At 39.1% G+C, this 12,598-nt stretch overlaps 3 protein-coding genes across 3 annotated transcripts; 1 reads left to right on the top strand and 2 right to left on the bottom strand.

The window, feature by feature from the left end:
- Window positions 1-77: 77 nt before the first annotated feature.
- On the bottom strand, window positions 78-1,149 carry ch25hl1.1 (cholesterol 25-hydroxylase like 1, tandem duplicate 1). Its single transcript, XM_084933407.1, has one exon. It carries the CDS (start codon window positions 1,121-1,123, stop codon window positions 299-301), a length of 825 nt encoding a protein of 274 aa, XP_084789533.1. The 5' UTR covers window positions 1,124-1,149; the 3' UTR covers window positions 78-298.
- A 2,499-nt stretch (window positions 1,150-3,648) lies between these two features.
- On the bottom strand, window positions 3,649-8,581 carry LOC146382623 (uncharacterized). Its single transcript, XM_084933408.1, has 12 exons — window positions 8,438-8,581; window positions 6,743-7,303; window positions 6,146-6,205; window positions 5,980-6,032; window positions 5,751-5,895; window positions 5,310-5,650; window positions 4,985-5,213; window positions 4,785-4,899; window positions 4,500-4,611; window positions 4,287-4,398; window positions 3,973-4,085; window positions 3,649-3,828 (listed from the first exon to the last, which is right to left on the bottom strand). The coding sequence occupies exons 2-12, from the start codon at window positions 7,289-7,291 to the stop codon at window positions 3,759-3,761; spliced, it is 1,899 nt and encodes a 632-aa protein (XP_084789534.1). The 5' UTR covers window positions 7,292-7,303; window positions 8,438-8,581; the 3' UTR covers window positions 3,649-3,758.
- Window positions 8,582-8,629: 48 nt separating this feature from the next.
- ch25hl1.2 (cholesterol 25-hydroxylase like 1, tandem duplicate 2) lies at window positions 8,630-12,055 on the top strand. Its single transcript, XM_084933409.1, has one exon. The coding sequence runs from the start codon at window positions 9,495-9,497 to the stop codon at window positions 10,326-10,328; it is 834 nt and encodes a 277-aa protein (XP_084789535.1). The 5' UTR covers window positions 8,630-9,494; the 3' UTR covers window positions 10,329-12,055.
- The last annotated feature ends 543 nt before the right edge of the window (window positions 12,056-12,598 follow it).

Genomic DNA, 12,598 nt, shown 5'->3' on the forward strand with positions numbered 1-12,598 from the left:
TTTTTATTCCATTTAATAATGAATGAAACAAGAGAGTCAGATTCTTTGTAAATAAAATGTTTTTTATTGAATTCAAAAATTCAACAAATTCATTTAACACGGTTCATTGAGAATATACACACACATATATATTTATATATTTATATATATACACTGCCAAAGAGTGTGGAGACAGCAAGAGCCCCACATATAGCAAACAGTAATTAAAGGATTGGGCATTAAAAGAGTGTTGCAGTGCAAACAATGCCACATAAAAAACAGGCTTTATTGACAGAACAGTTCTTATTTGCTTTTCAGTTCATTTTTTTTTCTTCAAAGGGGCAGCAGTGCCAAAAATTCTGTCCCAGTGGCTGAAGAAAGGAGCATAGTTGGTGCTCGGCCTCTGGTGGTGCATGTCATGAGCTGGTGCTCCACCCAGCAGCCCCAAAGGCACCAGGTGGTTCAAGGTCCACGGCAAGTCATAGCCTATGTGGTCTTCAACAGACATCCAGATGCTAAAAACTGTAATGCACCATGTGGTCAGCGGGTGACAGTTTAGAAGAATTGGATCACAATTGCTCCAGAATCCCACCGTCATCAGCTCTGGGATGCTGAGCCGCTCACTTGACCATGAGAAAGGTGCTATGTATTCGTGGTGGACTGCATGGATCCAGCGGTAAAGCTGAGGATGCTTATGATGCATGAAATGCCAAATAAAGTACTGAGTGTCAAAGAGGAGCAGTACAGCCAGCATATCAATAAACAGTTCATATACTGTGGGAGCATCTCGTGGCAGTGGTGGCGCAGGCATAATGAAAATACTGATTATTACAGCTGGTAAAACAAAGAAGATGTGGTTATAAAAAGTGACCATGAAGTTGTCACCCATCATTTTCAAAGTTGGCTTCCTCTTTGGTTGGATCTTGTACTGATGGAATAAAGGCACCTTTTCTCCCAAGAGGTCCAGCACAGAAAAAGGTAAGCTGAAGAAAAAATAGCTAGAAAAGGCGAGTAGGACGGGGAAAAATGGGGATGAGATGAGAGGCATATAGTGAAAAAGTAAATAATCCCAGAATGGCTGCAGAAGGTGGTCTGAGCTCCTGCAAGGCAAGAACTGCAGGTAAGGTTCAATGATGTTCAGCATCTTGGTGTGATACCAATGAAGGCTGCTTGTTGTGCAAGTGTTGTGCACTTGTTATGATCCAAGACAAGGTTCTGCCTTATATAGAGGTGTTTAACTGGAGGGGCTTTGCTCGCAGTCACACCGCCACCTTTTTTTCCCCCAGCAGCTTAATGTACAAAAAATTCCATGTCAATGCCAAAGGGAACACCAACGGTTCAATGAATGCAAGAAAAGAAGGCAAAACAGCTTTTTGTAAATGTCCTAAGCTTTTTGGTGTCCCAGTTTGGAGAATATCTCCTCATCTCACAATAAGCTGATTGTTTTCTTTGTTGACAATACAACATATAATGGTGTCATCTCATTTAGAGGAAAACAAACAGAATATCAGAGTATTTCTCTGCTTTTTTCTGCCTTTCTGTTGCTGATACATTAAAAAAAAGATGACTAAAGCTGTGTATACCTTTTTATTGGTCACTTTGCATCATCCTATTATGCTGGTCAACAATCACACAATCACATGTCTGATGAAATATATGCACCATATACTCTATTGTAAATATATATATATATATATATATATGAAATTATTATTATTATTATTTATTATGGTGTCGACTTAAACCTTAAACACATAACCTTACTTTACACAACTTTACGCGAATAAAGTAATGTAATTTCTTTTAACAAAATAAATATGTGCGCAATATTCTAAGTCTCGTGTTTTCCTCCTCACACCCAGGTGGTTCATTCAAACAGTACATCCAGTGCCATTTGGCGCTATTTGGTGATTTAAGCGCGTGTCCGCCTCTTTGACCCACATCTGCAAATTGGACAGGGAAGGAGTCAAGCCTGTAACATTTCCTCAGGTCAGCGTCCGTCTTTCGAGATTGAGAGTTAATTTGAAAATGGTCCGAATCTGTAGTGAGTTTTACAGGATCACAAAGCTTGTGAATGATGAAGTACTTACTGCCAGGTTAGGATCGATCTTTTCAAAGATCAGTTTTCTTTTTCTTCAGATGTGCTATTGTTTTTGTTTGTTTGTTTAACAAAATGAATTCTGAAGACAAAGATCAGGCAAGTGTTTGACTCACAGTAGGAATATTTCAAGGATTTTTTTTGGCTGTCTTGATGTTCGGAAACGGACTTATTTCTCTTTTGTTTAGTTCGTTGTATATTTCGCTCTTACACTCATTAATGGCTCAGTGAAAAGCTGGAGTGTTATCTGTGCGCAGCGATTAATTGAGACGTGTGTAAAAACATACATGTAAATATAGCATACAAAGGAAAGCAGAGTTCACTCCTAAGGAGATTAAAAGTCAATCATATTTATTCTAGTTTTCTATCCAGGTATGCTTTTACTGCATTGTCTGAACAATGAAGTTGTTGCCGTTCGGACGCTTTTCAGATTGTGTTGCATGCTGGAGCCAAATCCGATTTCATTAATTTTGACAAGATCTTAAACGCCAGTGGCTGAAATACAGCTGCAAACCAGGACACAGCCTCCACCGTGTTTTACAGACGGCTGTAGACACTCACCGCCACTCTTCTGTCCCCATTTATACATATTAAAGACAATTTGAACCGAAGATTTCAAAGTTTGATTAATCACCATCAGACCTGTTGCCACTGATTTTCAGTCCAGTTCTTGTGTAGTTTTCCAAACCTCAGTCTTTTGCCTCTCCCATGCAGTGGTGATGAGCTTAAAGACACACTCCACACCTTGGCGATCCTATGTCAAGTTTTCAGCTAATAGCTAATGTTGGTGTAAAAATAAAATTTTATGCCTAGCAAACTGTGTCATCTTTGTCTTTTATTGGTAGAGCCAATTTAATAAATGGGAAGAAAAAATGTTTTTTGCTACAGGCTGCTAGTAACAAAGTGCCTAACACTTTTTCCAAAAGACATCTAATTCCCTTAAAGGTAGTTTTTATATATTTGAATGATTCATGTGTCGATATTAATATTGCTTAAAAAATTAAAACTAACAACTCAAAAATGTATTCCTCTGTAAATGGACGGGACTAAAATTAAATGAAAAAGAGGGGAATGTCCAAAGTATGGAGAGCTGTTTCCCCAATATCACCTTAAAATTACAAGAAAGTCTGCCTTCTTGAAAGTACAAATTAAAAAAAAATGAGGGATGACTTGAGACTTTTGCACAGTCCTCTGTGCATTTTGGCTGTAGATTGCTGTTACAAGAGGATCAACCGGGTCAGCTAGATTAGACTAACTAGGTTAAGTTTAGTGTTTAATCTGTGTAATGAGACCAACTGACCTCCATACACTTTAAGTCACTGGGTCAATCCTGCTAATGCTGCCCTTTCTTTGCCAGATGACCTCTGAAAATAAGATTCTAATCTTAAGGAACATTTAATACTGCAATAACTAATATAATACTGCAAATACCAGGACACTTCAATGTAATTTAATGTTCTGTAAACTGACCTTATGGCTTAAAGGAGCACAAAGTCCTCTAACTGAAATCATATTTAATCTTAAGAGTTTAAATACCACATTGTAATAATATTAACGGTTCTGACACCAAATGATCACAAACACAGAATTTATTGTGGAAAAGGACAGTTTCATTGAAATAATGATTTGTGTATCGTAATGATTTGTGATAAAAGAATGTAATGAGGCTCTTCTTCACCAACTACTTATTCTCAGCGGCTGCCTTCCTCGAAACCGTTTTGTTGGAGTTGGCATATTTCTGGCGATCATTTCTGAAGAGAAAGGAGAATAAAACCTTAAATTTTTTAAAATCAGAGATTTTTTTTTAAAAAAAGAAAGAAATAAAAAAGAAAAACTAATCCCATAAAATTTTAATTATTAGTTCCCAGGATATGAAGCTTAATGTAATTAAGTACCTGCTCATTTTGACTTTGTTTCTACACCCCTGTCCTCCCTCCCAGTGGCTGGTGTACGTGCCTCTCGTCATCATGCCTCCACAGCTGACGCATGGCTTTCCATTGCCATATGGCTGCAAGAGCAAACACAGTTTGGATGACATTTTGTTATCATTTAGAGCCAAAATCTACCATGCATTTATATTCCCAGATGTAAGCAAATAAATTTTTAATGAAAAATAATTAATTAGACTTTCAATGAGCAGACTGTAAGGTTTATACTAATATACAGACTGACAAGTAAGATTTAATGAAATTTCAAATCTATAGTCCACCTGTTCTTTAGCACAGAAACCACAAATCATGCGCGTGGCGAGTTCCATGGGGTGGTCCTGGTTCTCATCGTGGCACACATCGCAGGGGTAGGTCCGACCACAGCAGGGAAACCTGAAAAAATGGGTATAAATCTTTCACCGACTCCCACGTGCATTTATTAAACCTCTTGTACCGACACATAAAAAAGAGAAAGGTCAGAGGGAGGACAATACCTTAGCCAGCGGTGGCTTTGTTTGAAATGTTTGCATGTTCCTTTTTCTGGCAGTGGTTTCCCTTTTTGCACAGCAGGATCTCTTAATGTCTTGTAACTGACACCACTTGACCCTGCACAAAATGAGAAAGCAAAACAGACACAGTAGTTTAGCCCTTGTGGTCTGATGAGGCTTAAGTTTATTTCAGTGTCTATAAATGCTCATGCTTAATCGAATAGCTTTAGTTTTTTAAACTGTTGACATATCCTTATATTACAATGATGTCATATGTAGATGAGCTCTGACCTGTTTTATTGGTGCGAGGCTGAATGTAGTGAAATTTAGTGCTCTCAGCCAGGATGCTGAGTTTGGTGTGGCAGTTTTCACAATTGAACTCCTTTGTTTGTCCATAGGCAAGGTTCTGATGAAAAAAACATTTGTTTTCAGTTGCATGAAATTTCACAGCGCAGCTGTTCTGGTATGTTAAGCATAATATGTTTCGTCACCTGCACTGGGCCCTCTTGGGAACAGCTCAGGCAGCCCACAGTGAGTTCACACTCCTGAAGTACTAGGTCCACAGCTGTAGTGTTTTGGAGATCCAAGTAACCCAGGACATCACTGTAATGGTGAAGCATGCAGGGTCTGAATGCTGCACTTATGCTTGTGGTACAGTTTTCACACTGAGCCGAGCAGGGGGTCCTTCCAGTGAGTGTCAGGTCTGCAGTCACCTTACACCTGTAAACAGAGTTAGAATGTTAGAACTGTGGATGAGCTCTCACTCTGAAAAAACAAAACAAAAAACAGTGTCTGATGCTTTCTTATCTTCATTACCTGTTACACTGAAGAGAAACAGTAATTTGCGGGGCGACTACAGTGGCGGTGTTCTCTCCCAGCATCAATCCCAGCAGCTTTACCTCTGTGCCTCGGCGAGGGTCGCTGATCTTAATGTTCTCCACCAGATGACTCGTCTCCTCTTTCTCTGTCCCTTCATCACCACCTAGATTCTCCTGCTGCACCAACTTCCCTTCCTCCTGTGTCATTTCAATATCCTCATCTCTGTCTGCAGCAGCAGCATCAGACGCAGGCTCAGATGTTTCAGACACAGTTACCTGGAGCTCCTGATAGGGTATAAACTGCAGTCCAGCTTTTTCTAAATCAATGTCTTTTTTCAACTGCAAAAAAAAAAAAAAAGAGCAAGAGAGAAAGAGATCTTGCAGGTCATTTTGATATATATACTGAGCTTGAAACACAATGATTAGACTTCCATCTCACCTGCCGGGCTCCTTCAGTAAACAGCCTCTCCAAGCTGCGATCCAGCCAGCGAAGAAAAGGCCTGAAAAGCAGCTCTACCTTTCCCATGAGCTGATTGGTCGCATGCTTGGCTTGAAGCCACTCCAACGATGCTTGCTGTACATGCCTATTTAGCAAAAGATTTTGTAGAGATGACTGCAACAGCTATCAATGCAATAAACACATAGAAATGAACCACAACTGCGTTTACCTCGCCATTACAGAAGGCAGATCCTGGTCCAGGGGTATATCCAAAGTAAAAATCTAAGAAAAATAAATAAATATCAAAATGATGACAAACTGTTCTTTCCATGACAATCATTCTTAGTGTGGAATATTAGAGGAACTGTGGTTTAAGAAGAAGCAGCGGTCTTTACCTCTTGTGGGTAATTGTCTGGAAAGCTCACCATGATGTCAATTTCTTTCAGATCAAAAGGCTGTAAGTTAAAATGCAACATCAGAATAAATTTCCAGGTAAGACTGCAATGAACTGCTATGTTCATTTTTTCAACCTAATAATATTACCAAAGTATTAAAGTTAGCTCATTAATAATTGTGAATTGTAGCCTAAATTGTGATCAGACTGGACTTTTAGGTCTTACAGCAGTTGGTAGCTTACAGACAATTTAAAGTAGTACAACTGTAAATATTTATATACATGCTTAAATAAATAAATCTTTAACTCTTTCGCATTACAACAATTCAAGCTTAGTGTTTCAGTTTAACACTGGGCCTGAATTATCTTGCACCAATTACCAACTGAATTAAAATTTACTGTGTGAGCTTTCATATTGCCTTATGAATAGAAACAAACTTCAGTATTTGTTACTCTGTGACATCACTGGTCTTCTGTGTTGCTCTCAATTAAGGAGAGAACTTGCTTACAAATTAAAACAGAGTTGTACTGTATTAAGAGAAGTGATGTGTATATGGGTTTTCCCACTAAGCTCTTGAAGAACAAATGAAGTGTTTACCCAGTCTGGATCTGTGGCCTCTACAGTTGCACGGTAATAAGTAACTTTCCCATCACTACGTTCCTGAATAATCAGCTGATCTTTGGGAAAACGCTTCTTCAGCTGACTGATCTCTGTGTCTCGTAACTGTTTGGCGATATCCTCTGTCATGTCACTCAGCTTCACCTCCTGAAGGACGCTGGGGTGAGGCACTGGTTGAATTCTCTGTTCAGCTCTCGTCTGATTGCCTGGAACAGGCTGGTCATCCAGTAGGGCTAACTGTGGTGGATGCCAGAACCGACATCTGTCTTCCATGGTGCAGTGTCCTGCGATGAAGTAGCGGCATGGCCGGCGGACAGGTGATGGCCTGTGGCCCACTGATGCAGCTGGGTAGGATGTGCTGACGGTTTCCTTCCCATGAGCTTTGCCATCATCTCTTACGTGCAGAAATTTACACTTTTTCCCAAAGTTGCAATGACGTCCTTGAGAAAAGAAGCGGCACAGCTGCTGTGCTAGAGTTACTCCCTCTAAACCACCTTCTTCCATCCTCTCTTCCTCACTATTCACCATTGTTATTAATACCTGGATGAATGAAAACAAGTTTTAGACAGGCTTGGCCTATTCTACTAATACAAGCCTTCATTAAACTCAAGAAACAGATCATACAGTGCTGTGAATTACAGGTGGGTGGATTGATATCGATAGTTTGTGCAAACACCACTCACTCCTTTCAAGCACCCTCGTCCCTGCTATGCTGTGATTTGTTGTCCTGCAGTCATGCGAGTGAGAATAGTCATCATGATTGTTACTTTGACATTCAAATAATATATTAGGCCTATTGTAACGTGTTAATTACTTGAGTTGACTGACTAAAATAACCCTTTTATGTTAATTTTCAAGGTTTTTTTTATTTATTTAAACAGTACGTTAAAAACAAAACAAGTCGACACAAAGTCCTTTCCGGGCAAGTTTGTTTACATTCCGGGTCTCAAAAGAAAAAAAAATGTTTCAAAACGCTGTGAAATGTGTTTTGTTGTGTTAACTGACAGTGGAAAGCAAAAATCACATCTTTATTTGTCATTAAAAAGCATTCAGATTAAGCATATGCATTAACTTCATTAATCCACACACGTTTCTCCCCTTCATAAGCTGGCTTTATGGGTATCAGTATTTGTGATACCAGCCTATTTTTACTTTGTATTGGAACACTGCCAAATTCTACAGTATCAGTGCCCTTTCGTTTAAATAAAATAAACTCTTTCAAGCCATGAAAGACGTGCCCATACACGCTATGGTGAGTTCTGAGCATGCGCAGTCCATTTGTAAATCGCAAATTGCGTCATGGGATGGACTTTAACCAGTTTTATATGTCAACTTGACCTATTTATTTTTTCTGTGAGCGTAAGAATGACAACGAAGTTAAATGCTTTTGCTGAAATTATTTATACTTGACCTGACCGGTGTCTTTTGACCATCTCCACCACTTACAGCTATAACTAGAAATCACCCACAGTTAATGCGATATCATAAATAGTATATGGGCAGTATTTCTCTGTCATAATTACTAACTTAGCAGTAAAAAGCTAGTCAACATCGAAGATGATACAAAACTCAAACGCTCACGATTTAGCTAGCAAAGTTAGCTAAACTTTACGTACGACTGTACGTATGCTAATGTTTACTTTATAAAGGAGTTAATTAAAAAGACGAAATTACCTCGTTTATGCACGGAGTTTATCGTAAAAGCTTGTCAAGCGTGATAACGACAAGTACCAGTCTTAAAAAACAAAACAAAAAAACCCTCAAACAACCCTTTAAGGCTGCTACATATCAGGTGACTGCACGGTCAGCGATACGTGCTATAAAACGTCTTAACCGTGGACTGTAAAAACATCAGCGCAAGAGTTATGCGTCATAATATGCGACAAAAAAGGCTTTTAATACTATTATTCCTCGAAACGTATTCGAATAATACATATAGGCTCCAAAATAATATGCACATATAAAAACTGGTGCCAGGGACGGTAAATAAAATATTTCTAGGTAGAACAAATTAAATAAAATCAAAGGAAACAAAAATAAACTTGAAAAAAATTGTCAGAAGCTGTTCTGGAGCCTTTGAGCACAGGAGAACAAAGCTAGCATGGATAATCCTGAACTGAAAATCCAAAACAGCTGTACAGTGAAAACATCATCCGCTGGTAACATCCTTTGTTATGAAGGAAAGCATCTGATAAGTAAATGGACTTTGTGGTGAGGCTATCTTCCTCTTCTGCCTTCTACAGTATGAACTGCTTTAAATACGTATGACCTTGTATTTAATTTTAAATATATTTATTTTCCTGTAAAGACCTGATAGTTGTTTCTATGGTTTTTCAGATTTAAAAAAAAAAATTCCCATTCTCTTTTGTCCTATATATCTCTTCTTTAACTCATCTGTTTTATGGCTAGACCTGTGCAAGACGTCACAGTATTTATTTTATATAAGTGAAAATGAAAAAATACACCAACCAAACAGGAGATTCAGCATAAACAGAAGACAGAATAATCACCTATATGTCAACAGTTCCTGTGTGGAGAGCTATAAGTTACCTGTTGCACAGGGTGTATAAATAATTTATTGTACCTGGCTGCCACTTGATACCACACAGACAGAAAAGCCTAAGCCGACACACACATGGAAAAAGTGTTTGCCAAAGCTGCTGTTTCTGGCTGAAGCACCTTCATTCCTCAGACACCTTCACTGTGTTTTTTTTTTCTTTTTTAATTCATCATGGATCTTGTAGAAACCAGTGTAGATATTTGGATGAGTTGGTCAAGAGAAAAGTCTTTGCTGCAGCCTCTGTGGGACAGCCTGAGGCTCAACTACACAGACTATTTGCGATCTCCGCTCTTCCCCATTGTGCTGACTGTCTCTTCATACTTTGTCTTCTGCATCCCTTTCCTTCTTTGTGACATAATGGGGGATAAATGGCCGTGGGTTCAGCAATTCAAGATACAGCCGAGCCGTCGACCAACGGCCTCTGCATTGCTGCACTGTGCAGATGTCACCTTGTACAACCATGTGTTTCTTGTGCTTCCAGCATCTGTGGCCCAGTGGGCGTGGAGGCCACCCGCCGACCTGCCAGACCAGGCTCCGTTCCTACTGGAGCTGATCGCCGGGGCTATAGGCAACCTCCTGCTTTTTGACTTGCAGTACTTCATTTGGCACCTGCTCCATCACAGGATCCGCTGGCTGTATGTCACCTTCCACGCCATCCATCACAATTACTCGTCTCCCTTTGCTCTTGCGACTCAGTGTCTTGGTGGCTGGGAGCTGGTTACAGTGGGCTTCTGGACCACCCTGAATCCTGTGATCCTGAGATGTCACCTGTTCACTACATGGGCCTTCATGGTGTTGCATGTGTATGTTTCTATAGAAGATCACTGCGGCTATGATTTCCCCTGGTCCACATCTCATCTGATACCATTTGGCATCTACGGAGGGCCCAGCAAACATGATGTGCACCATCAGAAACCCAATACAAACTTTGCACCGCACTTCAGTCACTGGGACAAAATATTTGGCACACATGCTGATTTTAGCTTCTCCTCAGCTACGAAGTAAACTATTGCAAGCAGTGAGACGTGTGTTTTTGTGCTTCTTTTTCAAATCATGTGCCTGTAAAACATATTTGCACACAAATAGAGCAAAATTACTGCCAGTACTGTGTTGATAGTTTTCTGTGTCTTTAGTGACAGTTGCCAATTCAATGAAAATGTTAACATTTGAACTATGTGCATAATCTAAATGTGTGGTTTCTAAACTTTGAAAGTGATCTTGAGCTTTGGGCATGGCTTATCAGTTTCTCCCTTATATGAAACCTTGTGTTTTCAGTGCATGTTTATTTTCTCTTAGTTTGAAACTACAACAAGAATCTATCTAGCAATGCAGTTGTGTAATCCTGAGTCAAGTAATGTGACCAGTGACATTCTATTACTCTGTGTTTAGTTGGTTCTTTTTGTGGTTATTTATTCTGACTTTATTCCCAGGGAAACAAAGAAGTTTTCATTGTTTTTAACTTTACTTATCTTTATTTATCTTTAAACTTTCATGCAAGCAAAAAAATTGATGTGACAACAGATAAACATCAGCTACTGCAGTATTTGCTCACCACAGTGTTCTGCTGATATACTGTATTCCTAATGGTTGTAATTTAATAAATTTCTGTGTAAAAGCCACAACAAAAGGTACATGATATTTTTAATGACCTGATTAGAGATACTTCTATTTTATTTATTTTTTTAGAAAGAAATTATCTTTTTAAATTTTAAACACTGCTCCTTCTCTGTTTTTGAGATCACATAACCTGACTAGTAATTCCACACTTGAAATGTTTTAAGTATGAGAGTCAAGGATGAGAATTAAACCAGGAATGTCAAGCATGGAGCCCTCAGGAAACAGCCAGCCTGATAGAAGGTCAATTTTGGCCCATTGGATGGTTTTGTTAAAGTGGAAAAACTGCTTATTAGAGCACAGGCAGGTGTCAGTGGTGATTTGTGATGGAAGATAGCAGCAAGAGTGAAAGTGAAGGTAGTAAAATCTGCTATGATGTACGGTTTGGAGATGGTGGCATTGACAAAAAAGACAAGAAACCAAGATGGCAGCTCAGGTTGAGCAGTGTGGAGACAAATTTAGAGAGGCAAGGCTGAGATGGTTTGGACATATGCAGAGGAGGGATAGTGGAGGAGAGAGGAAGACCAGAGATAAAATTAATGGATTTAGTGATTGATAAGGTGAGATCAAGGCAGATAAAATTGAATGTGGAACATAAAAGTATTTTAAATGTAGACAAATGATAGGAATCATAAAGACAAAACACTCGACAGTGGATCTATAAAGGTACAAAACTTTCACATGTTAACTGTTTCAGAAATGGTTAGCTTATTAGATGCTACTTATGTATTTGCACTTCTTTACTCATCAATAAAGAAGACTTTTAGAGGATTATATGTTATTGTGCAATAGTTGTACTACAATGTGTAGTTTGTGGCCTGTGAACTAAAATGAGTTTGACAACCCTTAATTAAACAGTCACTGTATTAGATGCACCTTACTAGTACTGTGTTTAGCACCTTTTGCGGCAAGACTTGTAATTCTTTGTGGCCTAGATTTAACAAGATACTGCAAACACTCTTCAAAGAGTTTGGCTCGTGTTTACTTGATAGCATCACACTGTTGTTTCAGATTTGTCAGCTGACAAAGGTGGCACTCTGGCTGTTTTCTATTAACCCAAGAAAGGTTTGTGTGTGAAAATCCCAATAGATCAGACTAACAGAAATACTCAGACTAATCCAAAACAACAAACAATAAAATTGAACAGAATAAAATACAAATATCCTGTACTGTCCCTCATTGGCAAAATGCAGGTTTTCTAGCAGCAAGGTGACAGGCAGCTAGAGCATGCAGCCTGTCACTTTAATCACCTTTCTTCGCATGCTGATGCTCAGTTTAAACTTCTGCAGGTGGTGTGTGAGTTGCTGCCATGTGATTGGTTGATTAAGTATTTGCGTGAATAAGTTGTTGAACAGGTGTACCTAATGAATTGGCCAGTGGGCGTATTCTCCATGAGGTGTCTGCAAATGCGGTACAGGGCATGCATTTTGGGATGCACATTGTCCTGTGGAAACATGCAGATAGAAAAATCTGATCCATGTTGATTCAAACAATTATGTCGGCACAGCAAGTTAAAAAAAAAAAGACTGCCTATCTGATTACTGACTCAGTTTAAAGGGCAGATAAAACAGTATAGATCCACCTCTACACAACCATGCCACGTTCAGAGTTACTCTATCATGTAATAGAGGCTGATTTCATATTTGCATTAACGAGCAGGT

The sequence above is a fragment of the Perissodus microlepis genome, chromosome 7 (genome assembly GCF_051167445.1).
Source record: "Perissodus microlepis isolate ML-2025 ecotype Zambia chromosome 7, ASM5116744v1, whole genome shotgun sequence".
Taxonomy (NCBI): domain Eukaryota; kingdom Metazoa; phylum Chordata; class Actinopteri; order Cichliformes; family Cichlidae; genus Perissodus; species Perissodus microlepis.

Bases quoted from the DNA above. Each gene is read 5' to 3' on its own strand.
- ch25hl1.1 (XM_084933407.1), bottom strand. From the start codon at position 1,123: ATGCTGAACATCATTGAACCTTACCTGCAGTTCTTGCCTTGCAGGAGC.
- LOC146382623 (XM_084933408.1), bottom strand. From the start codon at position 7,291: ATGGTGAATAGTGAGGAAGAGAGGATGGAAGAAGGTGGTTTAGAGGGA. The intron at 6,206-6,742 runs GTAAACACTTCA...TTTAACTTACAG, and splicing joins AGGCCACAGATCCAGACTGG to CCTTTTGATCTGAAAGAAAT. The intron at 4,900-4,984 runs GTGACGAAACAT...TTTTTTCATCAG, and splicing joins CCCAAGAGGGCCCAGTGCAG to AACCTTGCCTATGGACAAAC.
- ch25hl1.2 (XM_084933409.1), top strand. From the start codon at position 9,495: ATGGATCTTGTAGAAACCAGTGTAGATATTTGGATGAGTTGGTCAAGA.